Genomic DNA, 21,953 nt, shown 5'->3' on the forward strand with positions numbered 1-21,953 from the left:
TATTTGATTATTTTATTGCATATTATCCGTCTTTAATTCTTTCTTTTAAAAAAGTTATTGAATTTATTACGTTTTTAGAAGAGAAAGTGACTCTTATTAATATAATTTACAGTTTTCTTTTTCTTATTCAAATTCTAAAGTACAGTAAATCTGACTGATGGATGAACTTTACAAGCAATAATTTACTTGAAAAAGTTTTTGAAAGTGTTAAAAGAAGCGTGAAAAAAATGTTAAAAGAATAAATAATTTATCAATTCCTGACACTATTATTTTTTTCTTATGATTATCTGTTAAATATTTCAAATATTTTCTTATTTTTTATATTAATTTATAACAAATTCTAATATCACTTACCTTTCCTTTCTATGAGTCAATCAAATGAATAATTTCATTTCAATGTAGTGACTGATCAGCTTTTATGTTACTGATAGTTCTGGCTACAAATTTAAGTCTAAAGCAAGTAAAAACTAATTTATACAAGGCTTTTAAAACTTAAAACGGAAGAAAACTTGGTTTAAAATTATATTATTGTTAGTCTCAATCTTACAGTATAAAAAATAAATAAAGAAAATTGTAGATATACTTGTCAGATATGATTAATGGATAATTATTAAATTTTTATTGATTAATACCTCTTTAATTAATAAAGGATAAATATATAAGCAGATAGAATATGATTTAAATAAATTAAGTTAAAAGTAGAAAATAAATAATAATATTAACATTAATTAATATATTAACTTGGTAAAGAGTTTACATATTTATGGACTGAAAGAAGTAAAATAATTTGAATTAATCATAAATTGGGACACTTTTGGGATAGCCACAAAGCTGTACAAATACTGTAAAATAAATAAAACAAATAAAAAAGGAAGTTTTCACCACTTATCAAATAAGTATTATTTAATAAAAACTGTCGTATAATGTTTTTACATAAAAGCTTCTCTGTGTCCAAGTTTCAGACCAAATGGTCTCAGTGGTCCCTTATCTGGACCTGCACATATTGCATTAATATGTGAATAGAAAGCATATGGAAACGATTAAATGTAAATATCTTTGTAGATAAAAAATATATAATATATATATATATATAATATATATTATATACAGGCTATATATGTTCCAGCCATGGGCTATATATGTTCCAGCCATGGACTACAGAGAGGGGCAAGAGGGGCACTTGGCCCTTGAGATCAAATAAAAAATTCCACAAATTATAATCGTAAGAGCGATTGAGATATGTAACTTTACATCCTCGACTATAGGACGCTGTGTCTGTCTTTTTGTATTGATGCAATACTGTATTTTATATTATACTTGTGGAAAAATAGCCCAAAACTTAAATAACTAAAAATTTATTGATGTAATTATTTATCTGAAATCTATGTTCCCCTGGAAAGTTTTGTGCGCCCATAGTTCCAGCAAAGTTATTTGCTATCAAAGTGGATCCATCTTTTTAAATATTTTATAATAAAAATATTTTTAAAAAAGAATGTTATAAATAAAACTTCAATTGATCTGCTTCTAACCGCGAAGAAGAAACAAATTCTTATTTTACAAAGTAAAAGAAAGATTATTCTTCTGTTATCTTGTAAAAAGTATTAATACGAAAATCAAAATGACAGTTAAAGAGAATAATTACTTTATAATTATTCTCTTAATAGAAAAATTATCCTTTACGTCCTTTAAGATTGTCTTTTTAGCACTTCCTGCATACAAGTGAGCGAAAGATTATTTTCTATCCTGAAGTACAGTATATTTAAAAAGCATTGGTCATAGTATACTTATAACCAATGCTCTTTTTATAAAAAGTTTACTGCCGAAGCATTCATACATGGTGACTGAACATATATAATTGTTCTTATTCAGCAACTGCCGATACTACGTACCGGTGAGTTCCGGCTGAAAAATAACCTTGCTTATAACAATTACAGTATATATTTTTTTAAAATTTTCGATTGGGCTTTTTATTTGGTAATGTTTAACCAAAAATTATTAACCGAACCGAATTGCTACTTACCTGTTATTGCGGAAGGTCCACGCTAACTGCAAAATAAAAGTTCTTAGAATAAAGCAATTCAAAAGTACATATTACCTACTTTAAAATATTTCATTTTTCATACGAAATTTAGGTATTATTATAAAATTTTCTGGATTTTAACTATGAGTACTTCTCAGTTTTTCGAGATGAAATAGAATAGTAAATAACTGATACAAGGGCGTCGCCAGAGGGGGGCAGAGGGGCAGTTGCCCTTCCCTAGACATGCGAAAAAAATTATTTAAATGCTAAGTCATTTATTGCCCGATTTATAATTCCCGCGCGAAAAACCCAAGAAGATTATGTTTTAATTAAAATAATCTTCTTAAGCTTCTTAAAATTTATGAATCGTTTTTATTTTACCTACATACAATTCATATCCTCTATCAATTTATATCATCTTGCCCCCCCTGGCCCATTGGCTGGCGACGCCCTTGAACTGATAAGTTTTGAGTTAATACCGTCTTTTTTTTTTTTTTTTTTTTTTTCGTATTAACTAAGCACTTTTAACAGTTAGTCTAATTAGCAGTTTCATTTTTGAATATTTTCAAAACTATAAAATAGATTTAAGTACTGTTTTATGATTCACTGTAGAAATTAACGGCTAGTTAGAATGTAAGAAATATTATGCTCAAAGCAGTCACAATTAATAAATCATGATTATATTATTAATTGCGCTTAAACAAACTTAACAATTTATCTTTGGGTATTAGATGAATATAAAGCCTTAATGAAAAGTATTTATGTACTGTACAGTATATACTCCATGAATAAAAGTGCTTACTCATGCGCTTTAAAAAGTTTCTTTATTGTTTTTTCGTAAAACTTCTTTTTCGTTTTTTTTTTACTTATTGATATTGATTTTTCTTTTCGTCGCATTTATATTTTTCTTTTATTGTATATTATTCATTTTCTAGAGACTGCACAGACTAACACATTGTCTAGTACGGTATTAGATCATCCATGAATATTCGAAGCTAAATCCTACTGAAGGTTTCCACCAATCTACATTTTCAAATCTATACATTCAAATTTTTTAAAATAAATTTTAATTAAGATTTTATGCTCTTTTAATTGTAAAAATAATCAGTTTAAAAATGTAGTTTTACATGTTTTCTAGAAACTTTAAAGATCAATGACTTAAATACTTTTATTTCTATATATAAATGAGGATGTTTGTATGTTTGTTTGTTCGCTATACACTCCTAGGCTGTTCGACAAATTGCTACGAAACTCGGTAGTTACATTCAAATACTTCTAACTTACATCATGTCGTACACCCCACCCCAAAATATCGAATGTATTTCTATAAATCAATTAATTTTTATTTACATTCGATTTTCTGATTACACGTAGCGCCATTTATTGGCAAAAACTTAACAAAATAATTAACTAAATATAATTCTTGCAAAAAAGCATATAATTTTAAAAAATATATATTATATTCACTGAATTATTGCGGCAGTGACGTAGCGCGAAATATATGCGCTATTATGTCATTACTGCTACAGATAACACAAAGCACTTGCCTGCTTGGAATGCAGTAGTGTTTTCCCCTGTAAATTATACTTTTCCTGTTAACAATAGAGTTGTGCTGGTTATGTATCTAATTGTTTTCGGGGAAAATTTTTGTATTGAAATAACATGACTTGTAGTACAAATCGGAAGTTCCTATATAGATAATTTCGTCCTTTTCTCTTACGATTTCCATGTCTAGTCTCGACTTTCAACTATTTAATTCCGTTCTCGAGATTAAGGAAGGACAGAGACAGACAGACGACAGGGAATTTATAGCTCTACAGTTTTTTTTTTTTCAAATTGCAGCCCAATAATTTTTCTATAAACGTAATATTTACGAGAACACACTTCCCGCATAGTTTATACAAACTGTTGCCAAAATTTTTAAAAACTTTATTATGACATAAAAGCAATTATTCCAGCATTTTTACAAGATTTTTTTTTATTTAAACAAGTCATACGAAGTCTTTAAGGTTAGCAACTTCGATCATGTGCCTGGCCATTTGGTTGCTCATATATTAGATATTAGATTTTATTCGGTTCATAAACATGGAAATAAAAAATATCAAAGCAATTTTATCGTATGTTAAAATCAAATCTCAGTGATATTGAAACAGGTATTTCACTAATGTCAGCCAATCGTATAATTGGATAATTTTTATTAGAAAAACTATGTTAAATTAATTTAATTGACTAATAAAATTTTGGTATTTTATAGAAAATTTATTTCAATGCCTTATCTTTAACAAATGAGCATTTTTAATTATTTTTAACTGGAAGATTATATGATATGATAAATAAATAATGTTTATCGAAAACCGACGGATAATTAAATATTTGCTATTTAATTTTGGGAAAATTTTATTATAAAACTTTCTGTATGCTTATGTTTGTTCAGAGTTTGCATGCAAACATCCGCTTTCGTACATGAAAACAGCTTTGTGGAAAATGTATTAGTTAGGATACAGTTAAAGTGGAAATGTTTAAAGAAAATGAAATACTGGAATATTTATCATTTAGGATTTTACTGTATTTAATTTACATTCTAGGTAAAGGTCTGTATATTTTCCTTATACTGTAGTTATTCCTTATACTATAGCGTGTTACTGTATGTACTGTACAATACATTTAACCAGGGCGGATCTACATAGGGACTAATAGGGTTAAGCTCTGGGCCCCCAAGTGTCATCGGCCCACAAAAATTAAATTATTATCATAAATTTTTAATACTTTTTCATTAAATTGAGCGCTTATCGTATAGTAAACGTGGAAAAAACGATGCCTTTTTTATCTAAATTATAATAAAATTTACTTATATTTACGTAAAATATTGGCAATTTTCTTCTGGTGAAATGTTTTTTAATATATTTAATTTCTCTTTATGAACAATACTGTAAATAATACATTATTTACAATTGCTGATGTTCCTTTATTATCCTTTCTGTACTATTTATTATGTATTAAACACACTTTCCTAGATTATAGCATTATAATGTGTATAAAAACTGGAAATTGTGATAATTTGTAAACGCAGATACTCTCACATAAAAAAAATACTGTACACTCTCTTTATATTTCACCTCAGTTATTCACAATTGAATTTTTCTAAATAAACCTATTTAATTCATAATTTATTTGACCGAAAGAAATGTTTATGTCTCGTATTTCATATATCTAATATTCGTGTCATGATATTACTTCAAATAGTGGAAAAATATAGATTTCTAATATCGACATATAGGTATGAATATTTTTGTTTGAATATTATAGTTTAATACGTTTATCTTCCTTCACTAAGAATATGTATTTTTCTTCTAAAACATTAACTTGTTAACAACAAAAAACAGTAGTAAAGTGACAATGAATTATTAGCTCTGTTGGAGGCATGTCTGCATATTCATCCTGTCTTTGATATAATTCGTTTTTGTATTTACACTGAATTTATGTAAAAATTATTGTGTTGTCCTGTTTATTTTTAATAGCTTATCTTTATTTCCGTTTACTAAATTGAATTTTAAGTAAATTACTCGAAAACTCTGAATTATAAAAGCCAAACAGAAAAATTAAATAGCGTAATTTTTACAATATTAACTTAAAACAGATATAAACATTATTAATTAAATAATTATTATTTATTCGTGTATATCGACTTTTTTTTTTTTTTTTTGTGAAAGCCGAGTGTTTCAAAGAACTAATCATTTATTGTGCATGTAAACGGAAAAATGTCCTCTTGTCTTTGATGAAATCTGTTAAACTTTGTTCATTTCTACATTAACATTAATTTTTAAACATGTTTTTACATTATTTAGTGTTAGCTTTCGGTTACGTGATCGTTCTAAATTTATCGCCTTGGCGCCCGATTCTGCGCACTCGTTTGTTTACTTTCTTCGATGACTAATTCGCATAAATTTCATGGTGAAATACTAATCTTCACTTAACAGATTTAGATATTCTGTATTATTTAAATTTGTTAGAATTATCGAAAACGCATATAAAATTTACAATGTTTATGCAAGAAAGTTTTAGCATTACGTGATCGTTTGAAATTTATTTCGATGACGTAGTTCTCGGGGGATTTTGCGCACTGATCGTTTTTTATTATTCATTTGCATAATTGTGATGGTAAATTAGTAATCTTTATTAAACAGACCTAGGTATTTCGTATTATTTAAATTCGTCGGGTTTTATGGAAGAATTATTTAAAACTTTTAGTGTTTTTCCAGAAAAAAATGTAACTTACAGTCACGTGACACTGCACAGGAGCGTTCTAAGCTTATTAGGTTAAGTTTGGTAAATATGGTAAAAATGGAGCCCCATTGGACTTCAAAAAGCCCTCGGCCCCGAAAAACCTAGATCCGCCCTTGCATTTAACTACTGTATTTCCTTAGTAGTTAATTTTTCTAGGCATAGTGACATTTAAATATAATGAATTTTTTCTGATTGCTTATTTATAATTCAAAATTAAACCAAATACAGTACAGTAGAGCATCGATTATCCGACTTATCGGTTAACCGACCGCGTTCTAGTCGACAAATTCAAATGTCCGCTAGTGATGTGGCGCTACAATATTTGGTTATGTCTTGGCTACTTTAATATTATTTTTGTTAAATTTTTGCATGTTTTAGCTGGCAGCACTGGCTCGACCATGAAAGGGAGGCTAGTATTTAAACCAGGCCTAATACACTATACTAAGGTGACCAACCGTCCTCCTTTTGTAAGTTTTGTCCTCCCTCGAAAAGTGTCCTCCTTTTTTGATATTTGAAAACTAATCTGTAAATCTCCATATTCGATTGATGCCGAACCGATCCGTTGCAGGTAATGTGATGTGATGTTCGTCGGTTGACATGACGGTTCATCAAGGCTCGGTACAGTGCAGCAAAACGCGATCGTGAAACGAATGTGCTCTGCATAGGAGACCTCAAGAGATTGTGCTGCATGCAAGTAGCTTTGTTTACTTCTTACCGAAACACAACACGGTACATACGCATCCAGTAGAGATTATTATCGTGTATTATTGTTGCAATGAATAAAATGTTTATTTTATTTACAATATTTTTTCCTTCGATTTATTTGCGTCCTCCTTTTCATTGTAAAAAAGTTGGTCACCTTACTACTAATGTATTTTTTCATACTTTTCGGTTATCCGACCAACCCCAGTCCCCAATTAAGTCGGATAATCAATGCTCTACTGTAATAAGAAAAGAAAACAAAACAAAAAAAAAAAACATTTCCTACTTTATTCTTTAATCAATCAAAAAGAAAAATTTATTAGAAAAACATTTTTCGTAAAATTCATTTTTTCCAAAACAAAAAAAGAAAATTATAGCTATTTTTTTTAAAAAAGTAAATAAAAAATGCAGTTATATTTCTCTAATTAAATACTTTTATCATCTATAAATTAACTTTAACGTCCATAGATGGCGCCAGCGATACTCGTAGTTCTCTTACAATAGTTCTACGACTGTTATGTCAATACTTTTTAAGAAGTACATTTTCTTGGCCGTGGTCTGTATGGTATTATATAAGGAAAAGTCATAATAAATCACATAATGGGATGTGGAATCTAGAAGTCACGTTCTGTCTCAACGTCATTGTGACTAGGGAGCGAATATCTTTTGACGTTTTTGATTATATGGATGGACAATTCCGTCGTGATGTAGGAAACTAGAGTTTAACCTACAACTCTTTTCCAGGAACATGATCCTAGGAATGATACTGAGTTTATGGATAGAGGATCACTTTACAACAGTCTTTTAGAACCTGATGGATTGTAAAAGCAGTGAGGGCCCACCAGTGGTCAAGCAGTTCCAATCTGTGAACACGGGGAGTTCGGTCATAGGTTTGCACCTTGCCAGGATGGGCCACATGGAGTTTTCTGCGTTTTCTCCACATCTGTAATGCCTGAATAGGGGCCAGTTACCCTTAAAAAGACCTTCCGGAAGGCATCCCCCCTAGACAGATCACCCAAGTGTTGCCATAACTTAATAAACAAACAAGTAAAAGCAGTGATCTGTATGTGAAAATTTCATAAATAATTTAAATTTTTTTTGTAACGTGGTGCAAATGTGACATTGCACTTGTGTCCAATTATCAGGATCATCTGTAGAAACGACATTCACGGTTAAATTTAACAGAACTATGAGTTTAGTAAACCTCTTTTGTGAGACAGGGACCTTCCGATATTTGCCTGTTACGACGAAAAACTATATATGAAATAAATATAAAATGTTTTTTTATATATTGCAAACTTTTTCCCATATATATTTTCATGATTTATTTCTAAAGCAAGATATAATACCTACAGGATGAAACAATGAAATGGAATGAATAGGATGAAATACCAAATGCTTTTAGTATATATGATTTATATTTTTGTTTACAGTTTATCATAATTGTTTTTAATAAGTTGAGATACATATAAAATAGATATGTAGGCCTACTGTAAACCATTATAATTTTGATATTGATCATATTTATGATTTCCACTTGTCCTAGATCATAAAATAGAAACAAACTGGATTACAGCTGAAAAACCTGTAACTATCATGTTCTAATTATTTTGTTTATTCTTCAGAGTAGAAATGAACAACTCCTGTGACTTGTGAGATTTTAATATGTGGTCAGTGAGTCTTTGGCAATGTAATTTTATTTTACTGTTTTCTGCCTTATGTCATTATATGACTCTAATTTTAAGCTGATATTCATGGCAAGGAACATTCAAACTAAAGTTGAGCAATTAAAAAGATGAGAAAAAAACTAAAGTTTATATATTATTAGTTTGCATATCATTAGCATATGTTATTTTAGTACCTAATGTACTGGTAGTTGTGGAGTTGATACCAACAGACCTGCAACTCTGTAAGAAAAAATACGCAGCCTGCCAGAAGCCTATGATGATCACTTTTGGCCCACATCCAGAAAAGGCAATTCCATGTTATATTGCACATAAAATATTAAGAAATCAAACTACCCATTACACCAAATTTTAATATTTTAAAATATAACTTTATATTACTGAAATATATTCCTTAAGTACTTCATGTTTTGAAAATGGAAATTAAAACATTTTATCTTAAATAATGTTTTCAGCTCTTTCCATCGTCAGGCAGACAAAAGTTTTAATAACAAGATTAAGTAACTGAACTATTTAAAACATGCTAAATTGAATATCAGTGTTGAGTATGTCAGTGGCTAATCATAATATAAAATTTTACATTTCTTTAGATTACCCTCTAGATCAGAGATGGTCAACCCACAGCTCCCAGGCTGCATTAATATTTTTTGCAGCCCGTGTTGCATAAAATATGAATAAATATATGGCTTAAGGAAGTATGCGGCAAAAATTAAAATGTTATTTTCTACAACTTATGTACATGAATAGTTTGTCTGCAATGAATTTAGTAAAAATTAAAACAAAAAACCAGCTAACAGACATATCGAAACTAAAACTAGCAGTGACTAATATTTAACCAAATATTTCCGATATATTACATTTACATCAGTTCCAGATGCTAAATTAAGTATATCTATGCTAATTTATAATTATATATGAATAAATAATTGTGATTTATTGGCATTTTTTCTCTTTTCTCTTGTATGCAGCCTGCATCAGTTCAAAAGTTCTAAAATGTGGCTCTTACATAGAAAATGGTTGCCCATCCCTGCTCTAGATTATTCTTAGAATGAAAATAACAGAACGTTAGGTAGGCCTAAAATAATTTAATTTTTTACTGTGATATGAATTGAATACTTTAGAAAATAATATTGATATATTAAAATACTGAAATTTTTATAGGCAATTGATTGTTTAACAAATGGTTAAGTTAATGAAATTAGCCTGCTTTCTAAGAATACAGATTCAAGTCTAGATTAAAGCCTCAGAAATATTCATGGATTTTTTCAGAGTTGTCTTCATTTATGTGCAACTTTGCATTTGCACAAGACTGCATTTAGAGAGCCCTGCACTTGGTTAATGCATTGCACAGGGCATTTTCAAAAGGCTTTGCATTTATACTTTGCACTGGCTTCACAAAATATGCAGTTGATTGTGGATAGTTAGATCTATGATCTATGTATGTTAGGCCCTATATATATATAAACATCCCAAAGCCTGATGTATTAATAATAAACCAAATTATCATTGTAATTAATTGGACTAATTAATTAGTAAATATTTCAATTATTAAATTTAATAAGAGATGGTGCCTTGCACTTACCTCTAGTACCAAATTACTTAATAGTTAATCATTAATAGTAGCACTTAATTAGCCCAATTAATTACAGCAATTGTTTGGTTTATTGTTAGGATCTGTTCCTCACTATACAACTTCCTTCATTATTGGCCTGGTTGAATTTATGTTGACTATGAGAAAGCTTTTTTTTAGTATCCATGATGTTAAAAGTATTGTTAGAAAAATAAAATAAAATGTTAATTACTTTTTCTGATACGGAAACATCCATAAATTATGTAACACTATTTTCATACATTTCAACTACCATTCCACCTGTATAACACTCCATAATGCTATTGCACATCTTCATCCTCAAAGTTATGTAATACACATCCTCAATTTTATACTAAGGAATAATACACAGTATCGGGTACTGAAAATTAAATTATGTTATTCATTACATATATAACATACAAAGTAATACATAAACAATACAGTATGCTATACAACACTTCAGAAACAAAAATGAATTGAGATCCTAGCAGTACTTAATATTTTTGTAAATATCCCGATCTGTAATACTGCATAACCACCCACTTGTATCTGTGTTACATAAATTTTAGACAGCCCTTAAAATAGTGTGGTATTTCAGAAAACTAATGGAATAGTTAGAAACATATTATATAATACAATTTATATATATATATATATATATGTGCCTTATGTTAAATATGCGAAGAAAAACTTATTTGTTTGATATACTGTAATGGCTTCTTCTGAAGAACAAATGAAAGATATTCCAAAAATGTTAAAAATTCACAACATATTAAAACTTTCTTTAATTATATTAAAACTTCTTCAAGCTGGTTCTTTAATATTTTAAATTTAAAACACACTTACCAAACCAGAAAATCCAGCAGTAAAACATTAATTCAAGAAATACTTAATAAAAAATGAATATTTTCCATAAACTTCCTAAATTGTCATCTTCAGGTTAAAAGTTTAAATTTGTGGACATGCAATTTTTTTTCTAATTAAGTATTTCTTAAATTAACATTTTAGTGTTGGATTTTATAGTTTGGTGAGTTTTTTTAACATTATATTACATCCTGTTCTCAGTTGTTATAAATATTTTAAATTTAATGATATATTTTGACATTTATACAGTATATTTTATGATCCTTAACTAATATGAAACGTAAGTAAAATTGATTTTCAAATACTGAGAAATCTATTATGTTTGAATTATTTTGGAGTTTATTTCATTAAATAAATATATAACATGATAAAAATATTTTTATTTCAGGTTTAGTTTATAGTTATGAAGTAGGTACTGTATATAATTATAGATATACATCCTCTGTTTCATTAAATGAAATTACTAAAGAAGAAGATTTTGCTAAAAATGTTGATTTTAAAATATCATCAGAAGTTCAATTAGTTCCGTTATGGCAAGATAACAGGAATCCTAATGAAAAGCTTCTTAGATTAAAGGTAAAGTAAATAAATTTTTGATTAAGAATATTGTAAAAACTGAAGCAAAATTTGTTAATACATTAAAACAGTAAAAAATCAATATTGACACTGCATGACATTCAGATGTAATGAACTCCAAAAGATGTATATGAAAATCAAACAAAAAGATTGCATATTATAGAGTTCTGTTTCTAGAGAGCTAAAAGAAAAAATGGATTTATATGATTGTCTTTGTCGAATAAAGAATATATAAAGTTTTATTAAAAACAACTCTCTTCATGTTAAAATTGACAATAGTTTTTAAAAAATCTGAGAGTATTTTAATTAAATAAATTTATTTGAATAAAACCAAAATTTGATTATAAGCCAAAAAATCATCATATTGAATCAGACTACTTTACCACTACTGTTAATAATTAAATTCTAAGTAATTTGGTACTAGATCAATACAGTGATGGTTTGGCATATTATTAAAAACATCACTCTTTGAGATAATTATAGATGTACAAAATTTGATTTTGAATAAGATATATATTAATGAATTATTTAAGGAATATGTTGTTTATTTTATATTACAGTTGAAGGAAATTCAAATTAATGCCATTTCCAGGAAAGGAAATTCATATACCTCAATGTTAGATGAGAGTACAAATATTCCACTATATTTATTATGGAGTAATGGAATTATTGAAAAAATATATACAAATAATAATGATGTTTCTAATATACTAAAAGGAATTGCTAGTAATTTTCAATTACAAACAATTGAAACAACTAGCACAGAGATTTCAGAGGTAAATTTACAATTTACATAGATATATGTATATTTACATGCATGGTATATATGCTTTGTATATTAAAAATATTTTAAAATTAATAGGTAGATGTTTCTGGTGAATGTAAAATGAAATATAAAGTAAATAAAAATAAAATTCAAAAACAGAAAGTTTCTTGTACATACCCTGAAGAAGATTCACATCATTTACATTCTAACAAGGTTTGTATGTTTTTATAGAAATTTGTATATCCATTTTTTTAATAAATATGTCCAATAGTTCCATGAATTTCTTCTTTATTGGAATACAGAGTCATTAATACAGCTCCAAATACCTTTTCACTCCAATTCATTTAACTTTCGAGGTTCACACACAACTTACTATTGAATGTTAGACTCTATTGTGTTTTAAATGAACTCTCCAATAGATTCATAAAATTATTTGATAATACAAAGAAATAAATATGTAATTTCATTTAATTTATAATATCTGTTTATTAGATTTCTTTCATTTAAATACAGTTTATACAAATTTTTTAACATTATTATAATGCAGTTATAACATATTTATATATGTATATTATGATAACCTGACTACAGAATTGAAGCAAACTTTTTCAGTTTGTCAGATTGTGCATTTAACTTTACTTAGTATGGAGATGTTTCATTTTGTCGGATTTTAATTAAATTTTTTCTTTAGGCAAGAGCATACCTGTAGCATAGTGATATGAGGCAATTTGTTCATAATTAAAGTAAATTATAAAATAACATTTGTTAGTTTTTATATGTTGATTCAAGTGGTGTAGCTTCTTTAAATAAATTATTAAAAAATATATAACATAATTCAAATATTAGACTAAGGATTTATTATTAATTCATGTTTGCTGAACATGAAATCATTTTTTATTTCCTTAATTGATTTTTATGTTAAGTCCTTTATGATTGTATTTGTTAATTATTGAATAATTTTGTTGAATTCAAAATTTTCTTATAATTGCTAATTTTGTACTTGAAGATTCTGACCTATCTTGCGTAAATTAATTAAATTATGTTCTTTTATCTAAATAAAACGTTTATTTAAATGATAATTGAAAGAATTTGCATTAAAAATAGACATTTTATTATCTGTTAGTAATTTTAGTGATTTAAATTTTAATTTTTGATTAATGTACCTAGATAATATAGAAAAAACAGTTCAAATTAGTACAGGTATACCTCACCTTATGTCGGTAATTGGTTCCAGGAGAGGTGACGTAAGTCGAATTTACTTGTGTAGTTACAATGTAAGTCGAAACTACAGTAGAAAATGCCAATAATGAGCACTTAAAGACCGCTAAATAAGATGACAACACAGAAACACAGATGTTTTCATGTTTCATTCTTTAGGATTTATGATGATTATATTAACATTTACTGTAAATGTACATATTTTAATATGATTTTATGTGCTTTTAACGCTTTTCTAGTGATATTACGACTTCAATATTTGTGGCAGATGGATGTAAAGTTGAATAAAATGACATAAACTTGATTTTTATTTTTCCATATACTTTTTTGACAAACGACGTAACTCGAAACAACATAACTCGAGGTATACCTGTATTTAAACATATGATATTGCAGATCAAAGAAATACTGACCATGGTATAAGAGAACTCTCAATATTAGATCTTTTCTAATTTTATTTAACTATACATTGCATATAATTATTATTTTAAATATTCATACATAAATTTCTTACTAAGTAGATTATAAAGAATAAATAATAAAATTATTTTAATATCATTTCATAATTTTGCATAAACATTTTTGTATAATTTTATTGTTAAGTTATTTTTAAAAATTTAAATAGATTCAGTCACCTACAATATTATTCTCATCAGAAACTGAATATGAATTGTTAGATGAAAATAAGGTAATAAATCATATTGTTGGTAAGGAGTATTTAAAAACTGATGCTACTTTTTGGAAACAAGCTGGAATAACTGTAAAATCTATGTAAGTTTTTTATATACTATATTTCAATGTGTAATATAATTTTTTAATGTTTGTTAACATATTTATTTACCTCATAAAATGCATGTTCTAATATTTTATTTGTAGTTATGTATAAATATTAAGTGAAACATTCAAGAAATTCTAAAATTAATAAGTTAATTTACTATTAATTATATTACTGTATGTAGAAGAATAGTCATGTGGTTTAGTGATCTCTGTGTACTCTGCAGATATGCATAAATTAACAAGTTTTTTGATACTAGATTTTTTATTTGTATAAAGACTTTTATCTTTGTTTCAGAAAAAAAATTAAGTGGCAAAAATTATGAAATAAAAACTAACACTTTTATAATTTAACTAATTTCAACTCTAAAATCTTTCTAATTCAGTATCAGAAGAAACATTATCTACTCTCCTAAATTTATAATTTATTTTCAAATTTAGAAGCTGTTCAACTTAGAAGTGAACCATAAGTGGAATAGCTTCAACACAAACACATAACTCTTATTTATGAATATGTACTGTACAAGTATTTACAACAAGTATTGGAAATGATACCCATCTCTTTCAATGCACTTACAACACATTTTATCATGTGCATAGCATTCCTGCATCTATTTTTATGACAGCATTGGTTATGTTAACCATTAACTCTTCTCAGGTGTGTGTGGATTGCTCTTGTAGACTGTCTTTTAAGTAACTCCACAAAAGTCTTGGCTTATAAGTTTTTTGATGAAGACTCATTTCTGGAGGACTGTGGCTATCAGTCTCCTGGATTGGTAGCCACAGTCCTCCAGAAATGAGTCTTTATCAAAAAATTCTTTCAGTATCTCTATAGTAGAGCCAGCAGTGTGACAAGTTCTACCATCCTCCTGGAGCCAGCAATCATACTCATCATCTTGCAGCAAGGTGATGAAATGTTGGATAATTTCTTGATGAGCTGTAGCATTCAGAGTGGTTAATCTTTCACTATATGCACAACCTATTTTCATATGATCAGGCATACGTCATAAATAGTTTCCAAATTAACATTCAGTTATGGTGTATTCAGATATAAACAATTATAGAATTGTAAATAAAATGTTTTTTTCAAGAATCAGTGCTTCATATTAAAATTAAAATAATTTGAAAAAGTGCACTGATGAAAGTTAATTACAATTTAGTTTATATCTTGATGTATTGCTCTACAAGATAGACATTCCTGAACTGTTAACTGATCATGAACACACAAAAACAAAAGCCATGTATAGTGGTTACATCCAGTTCCCCTCATTCCAGCTATAATCTTGCCAATCCTTGTACAAAAAACTTGGTAGTAAGTGTTGCAGATAAAATAGCAGCTTACTTTTAAGTTGAACTATATATTTCTTTCCATAAATATGCCTTATTGGTTTTATTTATATTTTCAATAATACAATATAATCTGAATTATCAAAGATAATGTAGACTGAGGATACTTAAGATAATCAGAGATTGTGATAACATAGACTCAGAGACTTAGATAAATAATTAAATAAATTGATCTTAATATAGTATGGTTGCTGTTTATTCAATTTCTATGTACAGTGTCCTATTAATTAACCACTCGCTGTCTGGACCCGAGTTTTTCTTGGTAGATGATCTCACAGCTTTTTGGTCAGAAAACTATGGCTTTATTTCAAAAATTGAACTACAAATGCATTTCAGAATGGTTTAAGTTTCCAACCCCTCTTCACTGCTGTTCAAAAAAAATTTATATACAAATTGTAATTAAGGACACAACGTTATTTAAATATCACGTAAAAAGATTTCTACAATACAAACACTTACATATCATATAAGGGCACATATTAAATTCTATTTCTATATTTTTATCTTTATCTTCCATAGGTATATATAACAATACACTATATGATAAAAATATAAATTATTGTGGTTTAAAACATTTCATAATAACTTTATATATTTTAACAGTATAAAACATATTCATTTAAGATTTTCCAAAAAACTTACATTTATCCAGTGATTATGTATTATATTTCATTTTTTACATTTAAAGTGGGTGGGTATCAGTTTATTCAAACGGAGTACTGTATAAGTGTTTGATATAAACATTCTCATACAACAATCTTAGACTGCGTTTTTTATTACAATATTCAACGCATAGAGGCACCCTCTGTTAATTTATACCATTGAGAATCAATTAACATACTTTCTGAAATATTAACTAAATTTTCTTTTGGGTGTTTTTTTATTTCTATGTTCTTTAAATTTTCTTTCATAAGGGTCCTTTTCTAAATGTAAATGGAAATTACATTATATCCATTTATATATTCATATATGTATCCATTTTATATACAGTCGAACCTGTCTATCTCAAATGTGTTTATCTCAAAAAACCTCTTTATCTCAAAATTTATTTTTTCCCTGCATTTTCAACCTAAATTCAATATATTTTCCATGTTTATCTTATGTAATTTTCTCCCAAAACATTTATATCTCAAATTATGGACTGAAGTGTCAATTACAGTTCAGCTACTATGTTTTGGTAGCATGTATTGTAGTTGAAAAACATTCTTGCAATTAACACTGTTTTTCTCTGATTGGCTATGGGTTTAGTATGGTTTATTTTTTTACATCAATGTGACACATGGGAAATTGCTATATCTATAGGGGTCAATTCCCATAGACAATCCTCCTGTTAGGACTTTCTATGGGAATTGGTCCCTATTTAGGTGTTGTAAATGCATTAAGAAAACCCAAAAAACTCCATATAGCCAGGCCATTGGTGAGCCATGAATTCACAATTAACTATCAGTATACAATGGTTTTATCCACTCAGCCACTGGTGGGCTAAGGCTGTGAGTTTGGCTAGTGTCTTATTTGTTGAAGGAAGTCAGACATTACAACCTACTGGCAAACTATTTCTGTTAAGATATGTCAAAAGTGTTTTATTTATACCTAATACAGATATGTACTATACTCTCACTATAATAATAAAACACCATACCTGCAATCAAACTTATTACTGTTGTAGTGAGTATGGTATTGATAAAAATCGGTCTCACAGTTGGTAAGGAAAACACAAGGGTCGTACAAAGAATTATCACTCGAACACAGGTTCCAGGAAGGAAATCTTAAACTTTATATATATATGACAAAAAAATACAACAATCAAAACACTACTACATTAATTGCTAAAATAAAGAACCACTTAGCCTAATAGTAATATTTACAGTATATAACAATGAAGAGTACATGCTGAGAGAACCAACACATTCATTAAATATTGTTCGATCTGAACAAGAAATTTTTCAACAGGAACAGGTGCACTACACACTTGTATGGGTTATTCCCTTTATCCTATATCTCTCATCAACAGTTATTACACTCTGGGTGGAATATCCATGTGGATGCAAACGGATTTGTCCAAACCTGAGTCCAGCTACCTTCAACCCTTACTTCGTTTCCTCCTTTGTCGAAGCTTCCTCACTTTAGTATCCTTCCGCTAGCGTACTTTCCACTCTGTCCACGGTGAAGTCCCAAGGAAAAAAGATCCTCGTGCATGTTTTACACTCCCTTTTATAACCCTCGCCATCCGGGGCTTTTAGCCAGTTACGTTATGTCGTCACAACCAACCCCAGACCAATGAGTGGTTGCCAAAGACGGAGGTACGCAACAAATGGAATGTTTTACAAAAAAAAATATCGCGACAATGTAGGGATCCAATGCAGGGCTGATCCCGATACACATAAAAAATAAAAGGAAGAAAAAAAATATACATATAACAAATTAGTGACAGAGCACTACACTGTTTACTATTTAGGAACTTTTATATTGTGGCCGTCGGCCATGATATTGTATATTTTGTATATTTTATTTTGAATTAATCCTAGCTTTCCTTCCTGTTTCTTTGTTCTGAATTCTTTCTAGAACTTTCTTGTCTAACCCTTTTGCCCTTGGGTAGGTTATCTTTTCCACGAAATTAAGAACAAAAGAGGGAGTGGGGCCCTGGGGCCAAATGAACAGAAAAAGAAGCACTCTGGGTGAGAATCCCGAAGAGGTAGGCAGCAAAAATGCAGTGCTCCAGAACTTGAGAAGGACGATCGAAGACTGCAAATTGCCAAGGGATCATTGAGAAAAGATGACAAAGTCAAAAGTAGACGAAAGGTCTACGACAACAGAAAGGTTACGAATAAGAGAGAGATCCGAACTTGTGTCTTATCCAAGAGCACATTCTCTGCAAAAACCTGGGTATTTCTATTCCTTTCCTTAACCTTCCTTATTTCTTCTGGAGTTAACTAATTCTTATGGACAAATTCAGATGATTTTACAGTTAAAGATCACATATAACTAAGGCAATACTTCACTAATAAAACATGCTATTAATTAATGAATTTATTTGTTTAGTTGAGCTAATAAACAACACTTTATACTGTAGCTATAAAAAATTTTTAGAAGATCAGATTATGTATAACAGAACAATAACAGAAATATGATGCATTAAATATCAGAGATACAAACATGCTACAGTGAAAGAATCAATATGTATTTTTCCAACGACAAAACTGAGTAACTGATTAGTCTCTATAAATACAATGTTATTGCTTTCTTTTGAGAAATTTTCAGAAATCTCTTCTTGATACAATTATAAAGTATCTTCATTAAAAGATATTTAATTTTATTGATATTTTGGGAATTTGATAAAATATAATTTCAACGAAATTATTATTTTTTAGATATGAATTAAATTTAAAGGATCAAGAAAAAATGAATTCTGAAAAATTAGGAGACACACTTAGTGAAACATTGTCAAAATTGTCAAAAGGTAAACATTTTCAATTATTTTTTGAATATAATTTTCAATTTGAAATGTTTTATATTTGATTGAATAAATTTAAAATTTTTAATTTATAAATGAAATGCAGTTTTACATATAATAAATAAATATATTAAATGAATATATTCATTTTTAATTTATAACTTCTGCTTCTATATATGTAATTAGACAATTTTCATAAATATTCAATATAACAAATTTTGTTAAATTGGAAAAATAATCTATGAATTAATTGTAATTTTTATCACAATATAGTAGAGATTAGGCACAAAGTGCTCATGCATACTAATACTTCTGTCTTTCTCTGTACAAATTTTATTTTGCATATAGAATAGATGAAAATTAAATTTTCCCTGTGTTATTGAAGATATCTTTCTCCATGTTGACAGTTGTAAGTCTTTAAAACAGTTCCTAATAATTGTTTTTAGATTTTCAACTGTTATAAGACAAGATAAGAAATTTTCTCTTTCCACAATGCCCCAAAAAGCTGTACTCTACCAGATAAACATACAATCCTCTGCCCATTGAATTTGTTGTCAAGATATTCTCAAATTGGGAAATTGAGGGTACGATCTCATGCCTATGATATTTTTGGTCAATTTCTACATCTTAGCAACAATGTAGTTCTATGAAATTTAATGTAAGATAATACAAATGTTTATTTTATATTAAAATTAATTTAAAAAGTAAACTATAATTTGAATAAAGTAAACTTCTCAAAAGCTCAAGTTATCTAATAATCAGTTTTATTATATCAAATAGGATCCATTTTTTAGATAAATACCATTTAAAATAATTATTTGAAAATATTTAGAAATATTGGAAACATCAAAGAATATGATTAATGTAATTGAAAACTCAGTTGATATTTACAAATCTTTTCTATTGATTAATTAAGTGCACAGTCAAGCACTCAAAATTATCATAATATATAATATAATAACTATATTATTATAATATATATTATCTATATATAAAAATTTATATTCAATTAATACATTAATGATGAATTAGTAAAATTTTGAAATAACGTATTAACTGTGTTTACAAAATTTGAGTTTTATGAAAGTTGTTTTTACAATGTTGATTTCAGTGAATAAATATTGAAGAAAAATAAAAACATTAGATAAATTTAAAAATTATTTTGTTAATTTGATAAATTAAATTTTTAATTCTGTTAAAATTCAGATATACATTTATAAAAACTTAATTCTTTGAAAATTTTATATGACTTTCTTTCCTGAATAATAATGATTTATATTTAATTTACATACAATAATACTTCAACTTTCAAGGAGAAGAATATGTTTACCTTCAAAATAATGCTTTTAATGCCAAATGATATACCAAATCATTAGTTATTTTAAGGCCATTTTAATAATTAAACTGTAATTTGACTAGAGATGGCAGTCTAACTGCTTAATATATATATATAATGCTCTTAATGTAAGTTTTTTATTTTTTGTCCTTGATTTTTTTTTATAAGATTTCATTTCATCATTCTGAAGATGAGGAACTTTGTTTTTGATAGTATTATGTATCAGGTCAGTCCATAAGTTCGTGCGTATTTTTATCTACAAAAAAAGCAGCAAAAAATTTTAATTAAATTTTATTTCAATCTATAATGTATTCACCATTATTTTGTACAATTTCTTGCCATCTTGATGGTAGCTTTTTAATCCCGTCTTCATAAAATGATTTCGGTTTTGAATCAAAATATTCAGAAATAGCCTTTTTTACATTGTTCTCATCCTCAAAAGTTTTCCCTTTTAAAAAATTCTGCAAACTGCGAAAAAGATGATAATCACTGGGAGCAATATCTGGCGAATATGGTGGATGAGGTAAAATTTTCCAGTTGTAGCTTACAAGTTTCTGTACAGTTATTTTTGCAGCATGTGGTCTGGCATTGTTATGCTGCAAGAGAACCTGCTTTCTGTTCACTAATAACGGTCGATTTTTTTTCAATTTTTCATTTAAACGCTCTAATTGCTCACAATACATTTGAGCTGTAATTGTTTGATTAGGTTCTAACAGCTCAAAGTGAATTACACCTGACATATCCCACCAAACAGACAAAAGAATTTTTTTCGGATGCAACTCACCTTTTGCAGTCGGTTTTGGCTGCTTGTCGCAATCCATCCATTGTCTTTTTCTCATCACATTATTATAGAGGATCCATTTTTTGTCTCCAGTAACCAGCCTACCAAGAAAAGGTTCTAAAGCAATGCGGGATAAAAGAGACATGCAAATGTTTACACGTTGTCGGTTAGCTATTGACAGTTCATGTGGTATCCATTTTCCTAGCTTTGAAACTTTTCCGATTTGTTGTAGGTGTCTATGAACAGTTCCATGGGATGAATTTAAACGTTCCACAATTTCATCAACTGTTAAAGATGGTTCTGCTTCAACTAGTGCAGAGAGAGCATCATCATCAAAGTCAACGGGTCTTCCAATACGAGCCTTATCCTTCACACTAAAATCATTGTTTCTAAATCTTTCAAACCACTTCTGCGCAGTCCTTGCACTAATTACAATTTGATTATGTACAGTATTTATTTTTTTGGCTGCATTTGTAGCATTCTCACCGCTTAAAAATAAAAAGTATAAAACATGTCTTTTGTATTCGTGGATTACTTCCATTTTAACGAAAAAAACAA

At 28.2% G+C, this 21,953-nt stretch overlaps 1 protein-coding gene across 2 annotated transcripts in view; it reads left to right on the forward strand.

Moving 5' to 3' along the window:
- The window catches only part of LOC136973445 (microsomal triglyceride transfer protein large subunit-like), a 59,035-nt gene that overhangs the window by 974 nt on the left and 36,108 nt on the right, over positions 1–21,953 (forward strand). Inside the window, exons 1-6 of one of the 2 annotated variants that reach the window (XM_067268169.1) lie at positions 8,062–8,696; positions 11,535–11,722; positions 12,283–12,498; positions 12,585–12,701; positions 14,332–14,477; positions 19,196–19,284. In XM_067268169.1, the coding sequence (XP_067124270.1) occupies positions 8,672–8,696; positions 11,535–11,722; positions 12,283–12,498; positions 12,585–12,701; positions 14,332–14,477; positions 19,196–19,284 (781 nt within the window). In that variant the 5' untranslated portion in view covers positions 8,062–8,671. Of the gene's footprint in view, positions 1–8,061; positions 8,697–11,534; positions 11,723–12,282; positions 12,499–12,584; positions 12,702–14,331; positions 14,478–19,195; positions 19,285–21,953 lie in introns of those variants that run through there. The other variant, XM_067268168.1, reaches the window with a different exon arrangement.

Source organism: Centruroides vittatus, unplaced genomic scaffold, assembly GCF_030686945.1.
Source record: "Centruroides vittatus isolate TY-2023 unplaced genomic scaffold, ASM3068694v2 contig_3175, whole genome shotgun sequence".
NCBI classification, from domain to species: domain Eukaryota; kingdom Metazoa; phylum Arthropoda; class Arachnida; order Scorpiones; family Buthidae; genus Centruroides; species Centruroides vittatus.